The sequence below is a fragment of the Setaria viridis genome, chromosome 4 (genome assembly GCF_005286985.2).
Source record: "Setaria viridis chromosome 4, Setaria_viridis_v4.0, whole genome shotgun sequence".
NCBI classification, from domain to species: domain Eukaryota; kingdom Viridiplantae; phylum Streptophyta; class Magnoliopsida; order Poales; family Poaceae; genus Setaria; species Setaria viridis.
In genome coordinates, this window is record NC_048266.2 from 35,034,133 (window position 1) to 35,052,683 (window position 18,551).

The 18,551-nt window shown below is 47.3% G+C and overlaps 1 protein-coding gene and 1 pseudogene across 1 annotated transcript; both read left to right on the forward strand.

The window, feature by feature from the left end:
- The first annotated feature begins 1,434 nt into the window (after positions 1-1,434).
- LOC140222662 (uncharacterized) lies at positions 1,435-2,686 on the forward strand (annotated as a pseudogene).
- Positions 2,687-6,098: 3,412 nt separating this feature from the next.
- On the forward strand, positions 6,099-13,586 carry LOC117851221 (protein NRT1/ PTR FAMILY 4.6). Its single transcript, XM_034732992.2, has 4 exons — positions 6,099-6,291; positions 6,435-6,543; positions 8,072-8,289; positions 11,922-13,586. Exons 1-4 carry the CDS (start codon positions 6,289-6,291, stop codon positions 13,359-13,361), a joined length of 1,770 nt encoding a protein of 589 aa, XP_034588883.1. The 5' UTR covers positions 6,099-6,288; the 3' UTR covers positions 13,362-13,586.
- The last annotated feature ends 4,965 nt before the right edge of the window (positions 13,587-18,551 follow it).

An 18,551-nucleotide genomic window follows, 5' to 3' on the forward strand; every position in this document is an offset into this window, starting at 1 on the left:
GAGTTAGCCCGATTAAGGCCGAGTGTCGCATGTTAGGCGACTTAACCGTGCCTTGATTTAGCTAATCCGAGGTGGATCCGCCACACCCACGTAGAAACCTTCCACGCATTATCTTTCCAACCCATTTGGAAGCCTGCTGCGGGGAGTTCTCCAGCCCGAGCAAGCCCAACTATCTGCGCGGAAATGCACCCGACCTACTGAGGCCTGGTATTTTTTCCCGTCATGCCCTCGACTCGACTCCCCTATCGCTTGACAGATCGCCGCTGCCACAGTCACCGTGCGTGGCTGTTTTGCTCTGTCCTCCTCCATTGCGCGCCCCTCACTGTGGTCTCCTCCACCACCTCCGCATCAGGTAAGTCCTCCTCCACCAGCCTCTCCTTGCCCCCTACTTGCTACGCATTCAATCTGCGTCCAATTCCTCCTAGGCTCCTCTCCTCTCCCTTTTCGAGTCTCTGTCGAATTTTTAGCCTCGCTTCGGTTTCTTGTTCTTTGGGAGTAGGATAATAGTTACACTACCCCTGTTGGTTTCTGATAGGAGCTCGGCTTGAATTTTCATCTGCGTCGATCTTGTCCGTGTTGGTAGTAGTAGATCCTTTCTACTAGCTGCGGCGTGCTCTGTTTCATATTCTTGCCGTTTCTTGTTCTAATAACCTATGGACGCATTCAATTTGGGTTCAATTTTGCAAAATGTGGGGGAAAAGGTAGCTTCTGAAATTGTTGTGCAAAAGCTGAGTAGGTGACAGGATATGTTGTGCTTCAGCTAAATTTCTGCAGCACATATTAGATCTCAGCAAATGATGTTTTCACCTAGTTGTGAAGTGTTTTGTGCATCTTTACAAATTTCAGTCCCCACAATGTTCTTCTGCATTAGGATTCCAGTAACATTTAACTATTAACTTCAGAGTATTGCAGGTTTAATTCCGCTGAACATTTTTGCTAGATCTAGCCTAGTCTCTCCACAAAACAGTTGTGTCTCAGAAGTTTAGGACATTAGAAAAAATGATTTGAATCCTAGCATCAAATTTATCAATTGCTAGAAAACAGAAAACATGCTCTCCCAAGTATGTTGGCACTTCACAATGATATATCATATGAGGACCCTATTTTCTATGAGGACCTACGATGGTGTGTTCGTTTTCCTATCATTGGATGTGTTCTTTTCTAAAAAAAGATATGGTCAAAATAATACCATCTCTTTCAATTTGTATCTCTCAAATTTCTATGGATGGATAGAACTATATGATTGTGGATGGTACTGTGATTGGTGCATATTTCAATTAGAATAGAAATAGGAAAGAACACAAGCAAAAGACTGCCTTAAATCTGATATATGCTAGGTGCATTCATTTCCTATTTTTTATTACTAAGTATATGATAAATGTTTAGATCATTGTGCTAATTAAGAATATGATTTATATGTACATACACTAGATAATGGGATCTTGGCAGGAGCAAGTTAGGCAGTTCTTGTTGGAGGAGGAGGAAGAGGATGATGAGCTATTTTTTGTACTTGTTCCTGCCATAATTTCGTACCTACAAGAAGAGAAAATGCCAGTGCATACATCTTCTCTTCCTGGTACCAAAAAGGTTAAGGAAATCCTTGAAGGGTACCCGAGTTGGTGTAAAGTTGAGTTCCGAATGGATCCTGAAATATTTAAAGCCACAACAGACTTTCTTAGAAGAGAGAATTTGCTTCGTGACACACGAGGTGTTGCTGTTGAGGAGCAGCTTGGGATGTTCATGTTTATGCTCTCACATAATGCTAGCAACCAAAGGCTACAGAAAGATTTTCAACACAGCGGCGAGACGATCCATCAAAAAATTACAGAATAATTCCTACCTTAACTCATCGATTTGTGAGACTTCCAAGTTTATTTCAAACTCACATCAGAATCACGACGGATCCTCATTTTATGTCTTTCTTTCAGGTCTGCATAATCCTTTCCCCAATCTTTTCTTTCCTTGCATGCCAAGTACTTAATTTCTTTCCTTCTGTGCAGAATTGCATTGGTGCAATCGATGGCACTCATATACCAATCACCATTGCAGAGGACAAGGCCCCTCCCTACAAAAATAGGAAAGGAATCCTATCACATAATGTTATGTTAGCCTGCAACTTTGACCTTAACTTCACATTCATTTCATGTGGATAGGAATGGTCAACATCAGATGCAAGAGTTCTTAGATCTGTTGTTAGCAAAGGATTTATTGTACCAGAGGGAAAGTTCTATCTTTTAAATGGTGGGTACAATACATCATCCTTTATTACCCCATATCGAGGAGTTCGGTACCATCTCAGTAAGTTTAGAAGGCGTTGTTCATCTCAAAATGGTTATGCAAACTACAAAGAACTATTTAACCATTGCCATTGCTTCGCAACCATATAGAGAGGGCCATTGGTGTTCTAAAGAAGAGGTTTCCGATTCTGAAAGTAGGCACTTTCCATCCCATAGAAAATCAAATCAAGATTGCAGCTGTAGCAGTTGCATTTCACAATATAATTAGAGGGCAAATGGTCAAGAGGGGTGGCTGGATGACCAACCAGAGTATATCCCAACAGATCAATATGTTGACGTGCCAGAAGGGGGCCGACAACTATCCAAGTGAGGCAGAGTCAAACGATGGCAGTACTCTAAGAGATCAAATCGCACACCAAATGTGGGATGCTTATAATAATAATAACTAGTTTAGAATAATATCTTTTTAGAGAAGTATGGTTCCTCTAGTTTGTGTATGATTTGCTTATGTAATTTTTGGAACTTTCTACTACAAACATTATTGTAATTAGTGCCTTTCTTAATGCAATTGTTATCTTTGTACTTGAATTTCTTTTTTTTGAGACACCTAGATCTTGCTTATGTTTCTTTGTACTTCATCTTAACATGTTTTGGGAAATGCAGCCATGGCAGGAGAAGCTGATAGGGCTGCTTGGAACTCCGCTTATGAGAAAGGTCTTGTTGAAATATTACATGACTACAAAGATAACCCCAAATATAAAGGTCAAAATGGTTGAAAGGGCTCGAAGATTATCACCATCAAGTTCAATGAGAAGTTTCCCGTAGCTCATTTCACAAAGAAGCAGGTGCAGGAGAAGGAGAAGGAGCTCAAAGCTAATTACAAGGCACTAAGAGATGCTAAAAGAGACAATGATAATGGTTGAAATGAATCTTTATGTATGATACTAACGGAACCAAAAGTATGGGAGAAGCTAATTGCGGTAAGCCATTTGGACTCTATATAAAATATGCTAAGAAGTAGCTAAGTTATTGTTGTTAACTAATTATCCTTTTCTGTTACATTCAATAGAATCACCCAAGAGTAGCAAAGTTTCGCAAAAAGCCATTTTCCCTCTTTTACCAATTGGAATCACTATATGAAGGTGAAGTTCCCTCACTTGCATATCTTAATTTGTTACTTTGAAACTCATCTAATCTGAGTTCCAATTGTCTTCGTGAACTGGAAGTGTTGCTATAGGAAATCTAAACTTTACATCATCTGCACCTGCACCTTCTACTCCTACTCCTGCACCTACTCTTGATCTCCCTCCTCCAGCTCCTGCTCTCCCTCCTCCAGTTCCTATTAAAAGAAGTAAATTTGAACAAAGCCTTCATGATGATCTCAATCTCTATGGTACAAATCCCTTTGCCTCCAGTTTTGATATCCAAGAGACCTCGAGTGCATGTAATGAAAATAATGAAGCTCAATCTGCCTCATCAAATCAAGATTCAAGGTAGGAAGAAGGTGGAAAAAAGCATAAGAAAAGTCACATTGGATCTGCTCTTGAGGGATATGTGGAGTACAAAAATAGCCAAACCAGCACAACTTTGGAAGCTCTTGAAGAAAACAAAAGGCGTGAAGAAGAATTTTCAGTTGAGAAATGTGTTGATCAAGTGGATGCTATGGTTGAATTAACCAATGAGGAGAAGTCATATGCTTTAGATCTTTTTGATTTGAGACACTCAGGAAGACATTCATTACAACCAAGAATCCTAATGTTCGATTACTGTGGCTAAAGCAAAAAATCAGGTATGTCTCTTTGAATATGCTCAGTGTATGGTTAATGAAAAACTTACTTGTCTCATCATGTTTAACCATGTAAAATTTTGCTTTGTGTGAACCTTCTGCTGCTGACATGGCTAAATTATTTCACTTTTTTTGGTTAATTGCAGAGCCCTTATGGGAAGCACTACATGATCCGAGAGTCAGTTGCCAAGATCCCAAAGGTAACTTATGTGTTGTTTCTTTCATGCTAAGTATCATAGCTTTTCCGTCATGTCAGTTTTGCTACAGTTTGCTCCATGTTTACTGAAATGATTAGTTCATTTTTTCTGAACTTTTCATAGACCAACTTATTTGCTAATTCTTGATTTGTTCCATTGATCATTGGTTGGTACAACAAGTTACTATTAATCAACTTGTGCTAGATATTACACTCTTGCTTTGTGTGAATCTTCTGCTACTGACATGGCTGAATTATTTAAAAAAAATTATTCTTTTGTTAACTGCAGTGCCCTTAGTGTAAGCACTACATGATCCTAGCATCCTGTGGATTGTCAAGATCACTAAATAATGAGTATCTAAAAGACCGAAACTTGAATATTTAAGTGACTGTGCATGCAGATTTCTAGTTACTTGTGACATTTTTAATAGGGACAGATTGGATTGCTAGTTCAGTTACCTAAGCTTCCTGAAATTTAGTCACAATGCATATAAGAAAAGTTATACCCCGAGTTTGCTTGCTTCCTGACAATGAGGATCTTGTTACATAAGCTTCCTAAAAGATCTTGTGATAGATTTTCTTTTGACTGTGTTTTTGTGATAGATTGTTGTGAACCCTTGTGTAAGTAATTCTGAACAAGTACATTTGTTGCAAGATTTTGTTTGCATTGTCATAGCAAAATTATTGTGAGCTAAGCTAATTTGTTTGGTTTTATTTTCGAGCTTAAGCTGAAGCCATATTTTGATCTTGTCTTGTCTAGTACGAAACTCTTGCTTTGTGTGCTGCCAGTCTGCCACCTTCTACTGCTGACATGGCTGAATTATTTCACAATGTTGACTCTTTTTTGTTTACATGCAGAGTCCTTGGTGGAAGCAATACATGATCTAAGAAAAATGAAGCAACTTGTGCTGAATTGGCATGCCATTTACTAGTCCTTGATGCTTGCACGTGTGTTCTTTATATGCTGAAGTGCGTGGTATTGTGCCATGATAGCAGTTCTGAAAATTTTTGAGTATGTTGTGTAACATATGAGTTGCATAGTGTGAATCATTTTAACCGTCTTTTCATTTTGAGTATGTTGGTGCTCGTCGAGAAGGGTTAAGCTTATATGTAATAGCATGTGCCTGTTACCCCCGAGGACCATGGAGTAATATTCTGCTACTTTGGATAATATCTTGATAATATATACATTAAGCTTATATGGACTAGTATAACATCTGACACTCTGTGTCCATTAATCTTACAGACAGTATATCCTTGTATTCTAAAGGCAACTGGGTTATATTGTTGCTCTATTTATCTCCTGATTAAATGTTGCTTATATATATTAGTACAAATACTGTTTACAATTTCTCTATTGCCACATGCCACCCAACAGAAAAATCTAGGCAAATTAACACCAGCCAACAGAAATCCCCATATGCTAAGCAAACACTAGCGGGGCTTCCAAATAGCAGAGGGGCATTTTTTAGGGGTATCTTTTTCAGCGGGATTCTGTTGTCCATGGAAATTCGCTTTCTTCCCTAGGGTTAGTTTGCTTCCACTGCCAAACTAAGCCTTACAGTTAAGCTCTCAGTTAAGCTAATGTCTGGCGAATGAGATAGATATGCTTTTAGACTTCCACAAAGAAAAACTTAGATGAAAATCGAATTATATCACAACGCCATGCATATTTTACATACGTACATCATATATGCACACGTCCCATCCCTTTTGCTGGTTCTACGGGGCATCTTGAGGTTGACATCCCCGACCCAGAGCAGCCGTTGTTGTGGTCGCGTCCCTCTCATCAGCAGCCCTGTGTGCCGGGCCGGTGGTGTGGGTGTGCGATGTGGTGCCCCTCCCTGGCGCCCTTTTACACCCCCTGGCGCTGCCCCAAGGACGGGGCCCTCCTCCCCCCGTCTCTCTCCCCTCTACACTTTTAAATACACCACACCCCTCCCTTCTCCCCTCAAGCACTGAACTCAAACGCGATCCCCTGATCTGGCCTCCTCCCTCCTCGTCTTCCTCCTCCCGCTCGCACTCCAGAGCCCCGAGCGAGGCTGCCGCCTGCAACGGCCGCGAGCACCATGGTGAGTGTCCTGGCGCTTGTTGATTGAGATGCTCCTCCGGCTAATCCTGCTTGGGCATTTCTTTATTTGCTCCATCGTTGCCGCTGATCCTTGGCTATGGCTGAAGGCTGATTTCTTTGCCATGGTGGTCGTGCTCGTGACAGGAGGGCGGCGCGCGGGACGCGGAGCGGTGGGAGGGGTACGTGGACTGGCGGAACCGACCGGCGACGAGGGGCCGGCACGGCGGCATGCTCGCGGCCTCCTTCGTGCTCGGTAAGCGATCGATCGGCGACGCACTCGCCACCCGCCGCTTTTGATTCCAGATTCTTCTAGAGCTCCGTCCGTGCGTCCCCCTCTACCGCCGATTGCGCCCGGGCCCCGGCGGTAGGGGACCTGATTGGGGGGGAAAGGCCTGCACGACGGATCGAATAGGATACCGGCCTCCATGCACGGACCCTCCTCTCCTCTGGCGCTCTGGCCTCTGCTCTGGCAGCAGAAGAAGTCCTCTGCAACCCTGAGACCCACGCCACGGCTTCCATTTCCCTCTGGTTTCTTCTTCCTCCCCATCCCTCCTTTTCCTGATCGGGTTCCAGCTGCTTTTTGGACAAGTGGGTGCCCGAGACCCTTTCTTCCTCGCCTTGCCTCTTTCTCCCTCCCCCACTGGTGTCCGTTGGGCTCCATTTCCCTCCATCCTTTCGCTCCCTTTCACATACAGTTTCCGTTGGCTCCGGCCGGGTGCTCTCTCTCTCTCAACTTGCCCGGGAATTCGGCACCTTTAGCGCCCAATTGCACCACGAACCCCCAAAGAAAAAGCAAGCGCAACTTGCATGCGCTACTGCCTCTGCATGACCCGTGCGTGCAATTGGTGGACGGGTTCGTTTTTTTTCTGGGGGGTTCCATGAGCAGCGGAGGAGCACTGCTCGCTCGCGTCCATTGTTGATCCATCTTCTTCAGACCACCGGCTCACCAAACTGATCGTGAGAGCTCGTGGCTGCGGCTGCCCTCGTTCCAAGGAAGGCTTCATGTTGCTGTGATCTGGAAGGCTCTGGCTGCAGACAAGCTCGGTTGCATGTGTGAAGGGGAAACTAGTTCGTGTTGTCATCGTCATGAATTCAGGATCCTGGTGTGTGTGTTCGTGTATGAGAGAGGCAGAGGCCCCTCTGTTTTTTCTTCTCTGACGCGCGCGGTTGGATTGGTAATGGTTTCAACACTTCAACCGTTGTGGTTCATCAGACAGACAAAAAAAAAATGACCCGGACTGCCGCCGGCCTGAATCGTCCCAAAAAGCCCGCATTAAAACGCGGCACGAATCGCAAGGCACGATGGGGTCGCGGAGTAAATTTGGCCGGCCGGCCGGTACGCATCGGGAACGCCACCCAGCCGCACATCAGGGCGTTAGTCAGTTACGCCGCACATGGTTTTGCTTTGCTTACGTAATTTTTTTTATTCAACCAATTCGTCGAATTTGCTTTTTAAAAAAATGGGGGAAAAGTTAGGCTACTTTACAGGATTATATAATTTGTAATTTCCGCCTAAATTAATCACTTGCAAAAAAAATTCATGTTCCAAATGGCTTGCTTAGTACCCCTTCTATTTCAAATTGTATCGTTTTGTACCCCTTCTATTTCAAATTGTATCGTTTTAATTTTTCTAAGTTCATAGATACTATGTCTATATACATAATAATATCTATAAATTTAGAAAAATCAAAACAACCTATAATTTAAAACGAAGGGAGTAATAACCTGATAACCTAATGGTATTTGTTGGTCAAAATTATGCTCATGGTAACTTACTGCAGTGGTGGAGGTGCTTGAGAACCTGGCGTTCCTGGCGAACGCGAGCAACCTGGTGACCTACCTGATGCGGTTCATGCACTACTCGCCGTCGCAGTCGGCGACGGCGGTGACCAACTTCATGGGCACGGCGTTCCTGCTCGCGCTCCTCGGCGGCTTCCTCTCCGACGCCTTCTTCACCACCTACACCATCTACATCGTCAGCGCCTTCATCGAGTTCACGGTATGTCGTCTATGCCATCTTTGATCTTGTTGCCTGCTATAGTGCTATTGCAATACAATGCAAAATAGTACGAGCACACTGCACATGCAAGTTCTTCCATCGTCTTCTACCTCTGACTGACATCACGCGACGATCGACCAAAAAATATGTGAGTTAGTTGGTAGCAGATGCTTCCGGATCGGATAGGAAAACATAGCTCCATGGTCCTCGCCGTATCTCCACGCTGGCGTGGGAGGAATATACTAGCCGATATGATTTGCAGCCCAGCTGTGTGCTTGACCTCCCACGTTGCACTCATGATCTGTTTTCTGCTGACGGGATGCATGGCTGTGGGTCAAGTAGAACATCGCAGCTGCCTCTCATGCATCGAAGCCGGCCAAACAGCTAATTAAGCTGACGAGGCAAACACGTGGCCTCTGGTTCAGCTGACACTCAAAGTCCTGTGAGAGACCGAGCTAGAGAGTCACTTTCATCACCAATCTCAATGTGATCAGAGAACGTAGCGTCCTGCGTGCGCCACGTCCATGCATCACAAATTGCCTAGTGCCCGCACTCGCACACTCAGGTAGCCGTCCATCTCGCAGTGGCCAAATTAGAGCCTGCCAAGCTCATGCACAATTCCCTGCGATTTGGGTTAAGCAGCTGAGAGCGCGGATTGTATTAGGGCCAATGATGATTGGTAGCCATCACTTTATTCGACAACAAGACGATATGGGGGCCGATTTGACTCGGTACCCTGGGTCAAAGGGAAGCTAATCACACATCTTGTTCATACATTGTGCTGTCACGTACAGCACCACCCTATGTGGCTATGGGCAGTGTAGCCGTGTAGGGCATGGGCTTAACCGTGCCGTGCGTAGGGGCCTTGTTCGGGAAATCAGTGGACCTCCCTCCTGTCGCTTTTAGAAAAGAACCGGCGGCGCAAGAACATCCATGTGAAACCCGTTACCGATCGCAAAGGATGGGCGTACTACGTACCCTACCCTCCTGCGTGTGCTAATTTCTGTGTGGCATGTTTTCTTTTCCTGCGTGTTAGGGAATGACATACTATTCATGTATTTGTTTCCTTTTTTTTAATTTTGGGGTGTTTTTTCACCTTGGCTCTGAAGCCTACAAATATCCCCTAAATATATGTTAGACATTGGATGAGTAGGATGGATGTTGATTTGTAGCGAGTAAAGTGACATTTCTTTGTGGATCACGTGGGTACTTCCTAGCAAGTTGAGCAGCATAATTGTACTTGCAAAAAAAAAAGACAAAAAACAGTCATTTGCATCAACAACCGTAAGATGTAGGGCAATGGCAACGGCTGAAGGCGATGGATGTTAATAATTTTTGTCACTACACAGACAAAAAGAATACTATATTCCCTCTAAATATCAATTCGGACACCAGTGCCCCGAAAACACACAAGTTGTTGTCAATGTGACAATGCAATGCATGTCATCAACCTAAGAGCTTTTGTTTGGGCCGGGGTGCCGCCAGGTTCGCTTTTGGAACGCCGACAAGCCGTCAGCATCTGGGACGCCGAGGTCCTAGGAGTGTTTGGATACTTATGCTAAACTTTAGCAACAAATTTGCCAAACACCCTTACTAAACTTTGCTATACTATGGGTGCTAAACTTTAGCTCTTTAGCAACCAGCTAAACTTGGGGCTGGACACCCTTTGCCCTTTATTATTGTTTGTCTGGACCCTCTCTCTCCCCCCTCGCAATCGCATTAAATAAGAGCAGATAGATCTTTCTACACCTCATTAAATGTTATTTAACCCATTAATCCAAACAGCCCTGATTAAAATTTAGCACCTTAAATTTAGCAAAGTTTATGTGTGCTTGTGACACGGCGATCTCATCCCGTCCCCCACTCCGCACGAGAGGCCAATCCCTGCGGCGGGGTCGGCACGGGGAGAGGGAATCTCCACCGCCATGTCGCGCGCGCACGCTGTGAGTGTGAGGTGACCGACCTGCCCGCGCGACGCGTCCCGGCTCGTCTTTCTGCTCTGTTTTTGCATCGGAGAAGCCAAGATCGTGCGGTCGGGTCGTCTGATAATCCTTCGATTGATGACTGGTAGATGGTAGGGACGTGATGCTTTGAGATGGAACCACGACGACGATCCACGAACGGGTCGAGGAAGGATCGGCGACAGGGACAGCTGGTAGGTAATGATCCTGGGCCGCTGGGCTGGAGCAAACAAACCGGGTGAGACTACGGCCGAACGTTCTGGAGGCTTTTTGCCGTGGTCCGTACCGAACCACCCCTGGCCATCCCCACCAGACACGTAAAACTTAGAATATTTGTGATCTGGGCACTTTACATCGGAACGGCATGATTGATCCTGATCCGGACGCCTGGGGTTTCGTCCGTGTACGGCGCTATGGTCAGCTTGCCATGCCACGTCGCGACGCGGGGCAAAAAGCCAATAGGCTCGCGTCTCGTTGCTGTTGCTGGGCACTGTGCCGGAGCTGCGGAGCAGCGGCAGCCGAAACCGCTGCTTCAGGGGCTGCCTGCGCGTGAGGACGGATTTTTGCTGTTTCGGCCGGACGCGAGCCGCCGCGGGCCCGCGCGTATCTCCAGCCTCGTCGGGAAGCTTCGGGGGGCCCTGCGCAGCCGGGAACGGGAAGAGGGAGGAAACGATTGCGCGGGGCCGGAGCCCGGAGCCGGAGGGTTGGGGGACAGCGACGGGACGAGGGCGCGTCAGGTTCCCGTCTCCCGGACGCGCCTCGCGTCGGTTCTCGTTTACTCGGTTGCTCGGCGCCTGGGATTCGGGCGAACCTGAGCGAGCCTGATTCGATCTGCTAGTGCTGGACACCATAGTCCATAGCACGACAGACCAGACTGTATTTTTTTTAACACACATTTTCTTTTCGTGCCAGGGAAAACTACGTGGAATCATCTTTCCTTTTTTTTTCAAATTACACAGTACACACTCAGACACTCACATACACGCATGCACACTCGACCTCTACAAACACAAGTAGGAAACTCTATCCTTAGCACCTCGCTGTCGAAATTGATAAAATCATTACTGACACCTCATTATTGATGGGCACGTCGACTGCCCACTCCTGGAAGTTTTAGCCAGCGCTGACAAAATATAGTGCACAGAACTGGGCGCGGCCTCCCGGTCGAATCGCCCGCCATTTCCATGGTTTTTGTCTGAACCCCGGCCGGACCCATATATGGCTGGTCAAAGCGCTAACTGCATGGGATGGGACGGCGGCCACCGGGGGTCGGTCTCCTCCCCTGCTTTGGCGCCCCGGATCACGGGCGCAAAGCGACGCTCGCGCACGGGCCGAGAGCCGGAGCAAGTAGCTCGCCCGCCGCCGCCACTTGCCCTCCTTGCCGCGCGTCCGTGCGCTTGCTTTTTGTCGCCGTCGCCTGATATTTACCCAATCATTCGACGTGATAGACTCACGTCTCGTCACTTGACATGATGATGTATCTTCTCTGAAGTAAAAATCCTGCAAAGAACTCGCGCACCAAATCATGACAAAAAAGGAAAAAAAAGCAATGCATGTAGAATTTGGGCTCGGTCCAGATACAATGGGCCACACATGGGCTGTGCAATGTCTGACTGTTTCTTCCATTAAAATGTGTGTGCTAACTGCAAGTAAATGTTTGATGGCGCGCAGGGGCTGGTGATCCTGTTGGTGCAGGCGCGGACGCCGTCGCTGATGCCGCCGCAGTGCGCCAAGGCGCCGTGCGAGCCCGTGTCGGGCGCCAAGAAGGCGATGCTGTTCGCGGGGCTGTACGTCACGGCGCTGGGCATCGGCGGGATCAAGGGCTCGCTGCCCTCCCACGGCGCGGAGCAGTTCGACGAGCACGCGCCGCGGGGCCGCAAGGGCCGCTCCACCTTCTTCAACTACTTCGTCTTCTGCCTCTCCGTCGGCGCGCTCATCGCCGTCACCTTCGCCGTCTGGGTCGAGGACAACAAGGGGTGGCAATGGGGGTTCGGCATCTCCACCATAGCCATCCTCCTCTCCATCCCGGTCTTCGCCGCGGGATACGGGATGTACCGGAACAAGGTGCCCACGGGGAGCCCGCTCACCACCATCGCCAAGGTCCTCCTCGCGGCGGCTCTCGCGCGGCGCGGCGGAGCGCAGAGCGCCAGCAACGGCGCCGTCATCGACCGGGCGCCCAGCCCCACGGGGAGCACCGACATGAAGGAGTACTGCAAGACCGGCGAGATGGGGGTCATCTCCGACGCCGCCGCGGCCGCCGGTGATGAGCCGGCCGAGCCGTCGCGGGAGCTCGCGTTCCTGAACCGCGCCGCGCAGTGCCAGGCGCCGCCGAACGGGCTGCTCGCGTGCACGGTGCAGGAGGTGGAGGACGTCAAGATCGTGCTCATGGTTCTGCCCATCTTCTTCTCCACCATCATGCTCAACTGCTGCCTGGCGCAGCTGTCCACGTTCTCGGTCGAGCAGGCGGCCACCATGGACACGCGGGTGGGCAAGCTCACCGTGCCGCCAGCGTCGCTCCCCGTGTTCCCGGTCACCTTCATCATCCTCCTCGCGCCCGTCTACGACCACGTCATCATCCCCTTCGCGCGCCGCGTGACGGGGACCGAGATGGGCATCAGCCACCTCCAGCGCATCGGCACCGGGCTCGTCCTCTCCATCGTCGCCATGGCGGTGGCCGCCGTCGTCGAGGTGAAGCGCAAGAACGTTGCCGCCGACAACGGGATGCTGGACTCGGCCAAGCCCCTGCCCATCAGCTTCTTCTGGATCGCGTTCCAGTACTTGTTCCTGGGGTCGGCGGACCTGTTCACGCTGGCGGGGCTGCTCGAGTTCTTCTTCAGCGAGGCGCCGTCGCGGATGCGCTCGATGGCGACGTCGCTGTCGTGGGCGTCGCTGGCGCTGGGATACTACCTCAGCTCCGTGCTGGTGTCCATCGTGAACAGCGCGACGGCGCACGGCGGGCACCGGCCGTGGCTGCAGGGTGCCAGCCTGAACCACTACCACCTGGAGCGGTTCTACTGGGTCATGTGCGTGCTCAGCACCCTCAACTACCTCGTCTTCTTGTTCTGGGCCATCAGGTACAAGTACAGAAACGCTGGAGTCATCAAAGGGTAATGCCATTGTCAAATAGGCATTGCCGTTGATCGGATCGCCATGGTAGTGAGAAGAGAACAGCTGGGTGTAACTGTTTATATTGGTGGCAAGGAGGGAGTAAAAAAAAGAAGTACTAGGTTAATTTCTGCAGGATGTGGGGATTATATTGGTGGTGGTTATGAGGCTGCCATGAATTTGGTTGATTGGTTCATCCACAAGTAAATCAACAAGAGGTGGTTCAGTTAATCTGATGTCCATTTGTTAGAATCGATCAAGCATAGTTAAATTTGCCATTTGCAAATCTCAAAGCAAAAACGATTACCAGCATCAATGTTAGTACTTAATTGTACTTGCAGCCTATTGCAAAACTTGGCTTAAAAATGATCTAACATGCTGACAAGATTAACATAGGTCAATACTAACATATTTGTTAAATTTTTTTTTGAAGGGTAAACTGTGGGGGAGTTCCCCACAGCACTTCATTTTCATTTCATATAAAAGGGATGCAAAAGAGAGTACAGGGGGTATACTTACAGACGGGAGAGAGAAATATACAAGAAAGCAGGGATGGGGTGGGGGGGGGGGGGGTGATTAAACTATGTAATCTTACCTAGCCATTGTAAAACTATTCATCTACGGTCCTCCCTGACTCGGTGCAGCTGAAGGACAACTTGCTCTTTGAATCTCACGACCCACAGACGTGCTGATGCTGTTTCCCCTTCAAAGACGACTGCATTCCTCATCTTCCAGATTTCCCAAGCGGAAATTAAGAAGATTTCCATAAAGAATGGCAGATGAGAAGCGTCTCTTGCGACCTGACACGATCATGTATATCAACTTGAGTACTCCAGGTTATATGCAAAGTGCTCCAGCACCTTACAGCAAAGGGGCACTCAAAAAAGAGGTGATCCCTATCTTCGTCAGTGTTGTTGTTGCACAGCACACAGTTAACTCCCGATTGAGTGTTGAAATGCCTTCTTCTGAGAATGTTTTTGGTATTCAATCTGTCCACCATTAGTAACCAGGCAAAGAATTTGATTCTTGGGGTGCACTTTGATCTCCAAATCCATCTAAATGTAGAGGGAGTGTTCAAACCAGAGAACGCCAGTTTGTACAGCCGGTTTGAAGTATAAGCTCCATTGCCCCAGATGAATATCCACTGATCCTTTGCCGTGTTGTCATATGAGATTTCAGGCAGTATTGTCTGGAGTTGTAGAAGTTCCACATAGGCTTCCTGGGAAAGGGGGAGGTTAAGAATACTTGCTAGATCAACTGATTCCATGACATCTTTCACTGAGGTTTGGGTGTTCACTGCATGGGAGTATAGATGAGGGAAGTCTTGTGCCAGAACCATTTGGGCCCATTGATCTCCCCAGAAAAGAACCGTGGACCCATCCCCCAATTTACAAGAAGCAACCCCTCTGTAGAGAACATTTAAACGAAGCACATCCTTCCACCAGAAGGACTCTACTGCATTGCCAGCATGAGGAACTCTATTCTGATAATAAGATGACCATGTTAGTTTGACCCATGGGATTTCTTGCTTTGTATAGAATTTATGAAGATGTTCTAGCAGTAGGGCGTCATTCTGTAGCCTGAGGTTGAGAACACCCAGACATGCTTTGTCCTTTGGCATTTGAATCATTGACCATGCTGCTAAATTCCCAGACTTCTTTGATAGATCATTCCCTCTCCATAGACATTGCTTTCTGGCTCTATCTATATTGTCAATGACTCCTTTGTGGATTTTCAAGGTGCACATGGCATATGTAGTAGAAGGGGTGATAACGGAGTTCACCGTTTCAAGCCTGCCTGAATAGGACAGCAGAGAGGAACACACACTAAGCCGGCGCTCTATCTTATCTATCAGTGGAACAAAGTCCTCAATTCTTGGTTTGGTGGTTCCCATTGGGAGTCCTAGATATGTGAAAGGCATAGAGCCTATCTGACATCCGAAGGTGCTTGCTAATGTCTGTGATTTTTCTGCTGACAAGTTGATTGATTTAAGCTGTGATTTATTATAATTCACTTGTAGGCCAGTTGACTATGCAAAAGTATGAAGTAAAGCTTTGAGGCATAGCAGTTGGTTGGCATCAGCCTGCATGATTAGCAGTGTCGTCTGCCTACTGGATAATTGGGAAATCATCATGAGCTTGAGGGAGAGGTGCATGCAATAGACCCAAGTTGAAAGCTTTGTTGACTATGTACTGTAGGAGCTCTGCTGCTAGCACAAAGAGTAATGGAGATAATGGATCTACCTGTCTAATACCTCTTCGACATTTAAACTTTTTACCTGGCACACCATTCAGAAGTACAGCCGAATGTCCTGATGCAAATAGCAGTTCTATCCACTGAATCCATTTTGTGGGGAAGCCCATATGTCTCAACCTCAATCATTGCAGAGTGTTCCACGGTGTCAAAAGCTTTTGCAAAGTCTAATTTGAGAATGATGATTTCCCTTTTTGATTGGTGGCACTGATGGATATACTCAAAGAGCTCTTTACGGTGGACAATACTACCGGTTGGTAGTATAGAGTATATGTCCTTTTTTAGTATGGGTAAAATTGTAATTAGCACGGTATATATTATTTGGAGAATATGTTTTTCCGAAGGTCATTTTCCCCGCACGCCAGTCCCCCGCGATCCATTTCCCATGCGCCGCCGGTCTCCCGTCGTGGGCACGGCGCTCCGCCCTCGCCCGCACGCCGCGCCGCCGGTCTCCCATCGCGGGCACACCGCTCCGGCCCCACCCGCACGCCGCGCCGCCCGCCGTCACGCCACCCCAACCCCTCCCAGACGCCGCCCCGCCCCCTCCCGCACGCAGCGCCGCCACCTCCCGCACATCGCCCCGCCGGTCGCGCCGCCACGCCCTCGCGCCGCCACGCCTTCACGCCGCCCCGCGCCGTCACCGCTCGGCCATCGCCACCGCCGCCTCGCCGGCACCGCCCGCACGCTTCCACGTCCTTCTCCCCACACGCCGCCACCCCCCCACGTCCCACATCTCCAGTAACAATTCCAGGAGATCTTATTTTGTAAGAAAGCGACCTTTCTAAGAATTTGGGTATGTAATAACATGTTTCTTGCAGTATTCATTTATGCAACTATGAAATTCTTTGTTATATTTATTTACAAATAAGTGTGAAATAGCTTATTTCTTTTTCCCTTATTAGGAATTTACAAGTTTCAGCTATTTACTGGCCTACTCTAGAAAACTGAGTTTCATCGAACTTGTACTTATTTAAGCGAGAGAAATAGCAACAAAGCTTTAACTTACATAAAACCTAGCACTGCAAACTTTTATTAGAAGAGATTAGAGAGCTGTAGGAAATGGAACCACAACTGGACTAAAGCTCCCAGCCCCAACGAGGTTATCAGATGAAAAACCATTAGTTGCGTGGGCCAATTCAGCATAAGATACCCTCATGTGTTGTTCACCAATGACTGAGCTCTGTTGGTTTGCTTTTATTTTTTTATTCTTTCTGTATAATGAAGACAGTGCAAATTCTAAAATGCAACAAAAACACAACCACTGCATGGCAACTATTATGGCAAGTTTTTGCAATGGCTTATTCCTGGAGTGGTTAGAGCAGTGTGGCAATTTCAGTTGAGGGTTACCACCACAAAGGCCATCATTTCCAGCAATGGTTAGGTCAGACGGTGTATTGCTTAGCTAATTGGTGCTGATTATTTTAATATTAACCTGCAATTGCAGATGTGGTAAGCTTTGTTAGTTAGGTTGGGATGAAGAACTTCAGTTCCGTCCTATGTTGATACGAAGGTATTCTTTGAAATGGTTGTAATACCTGTAATTTTTTTTGTTGCAGGTTACCGTAATGGAGGCAGGAGGGTACGTTAGCCTGGAGGAAACTAAAGAATATAAGTGTATTGTAGATCAGACTTTCACGAGGGAGGAAGATTTCTATGAGTTTTACAATGATTATGCATACCATAAAGGGTTCAGTATCAGAAAGGGCAGAGTTAGGTACAAGACAGGCACCCAAGAGGTGATATGGAGAAGACTCATGTGCTCCTGTGAAGGATATAGATCTGTTAAGTACTTTAAAAGGATGGATCAAAAAAGACAGCCGCGTGCCCTCACCCGTTGTGGATGCACAGCTAGGCTTGATGTGGAGTGGAGTGAAAGTATTGGCATCTGGTATGTGAAGGACTTTGTGGATGTCCATACACATGCCCTTGCAAAACCAGAGCATGTTTTTGTTTTGCGGTCTCATCGAGGGCTTAATGATCCTCAGAAAGCGGAGGCAGTAGAGCTGGGACTAGGTGGGCTGCGTCCATTTCAGATTATGGACGTAATGGAGGCCAACCACGGTGGTCCAGGGGAGACTGGATTTCTTTCGCAGGACTTGTACAATTTCTTTTCAAGGTACAAGAAGGGAAAGGTTGAAGGAAGCGATGTAGAATTTGTGTTGAATCATATGCGTCAGATGCAAGAGAAAGATCCGGAGTTCTTTTTCACATTTAGTGTGGATGCACAAGGTAGGTTGAAGAACCTATTTTGGTCGGATGCACAGTCGCAGATAGACTATGGTGTTTTCGGAGACGTCGTTGTATTCGACAGCACTTACCGAGTGAACCGGTACAATCTTCCGTTTGTCCCTTTTATAGGAGTTAACCATCATCGAAGCACAGTTATCTTTGGCTGCGGTATTTTATCGGATGAAACTATCTTGTCATATGTGTGGCTCCTCGAGGCTTTACTGGAGGCGATGCACCAGAAGCATCCAAAATCCTTAATCACTGATAGGGACGCAGCGATGATGAGAGCTATTGAGATTGTCATGCCTGATGCAGATCATAGATTGTGCAGTTGGCACATAGAGCAGAACATGCTGAAACGGTTCCGTGGTTCGAAGCTCAAGGATTTCAGAAAGTTCATATACCATGCAATGGAGGAGGGTGAATTTGATAGGCTTTGGAGAGAGTTTATGGGTACCCATAATATCAAAGAAGATAACCTATGGGTAAATAGGATGTACGAACTTAGAAGGAAGTGGGCTGCCACGTTCACAAGAGGGAGACATTTCTTGGGCATGCAAAGCAATCAGAGGAGCGAGAGTCTGAACTCAAGGCTTCACAACCATTTAGACCGAAATATGTCCTTGGTTGATTTAATGGAGCATTACGAGTTTTGCCTATCACACATTCATCGGAATGAGATTGAGCTTGATGCGAAGGCTCTATGTTCTATCC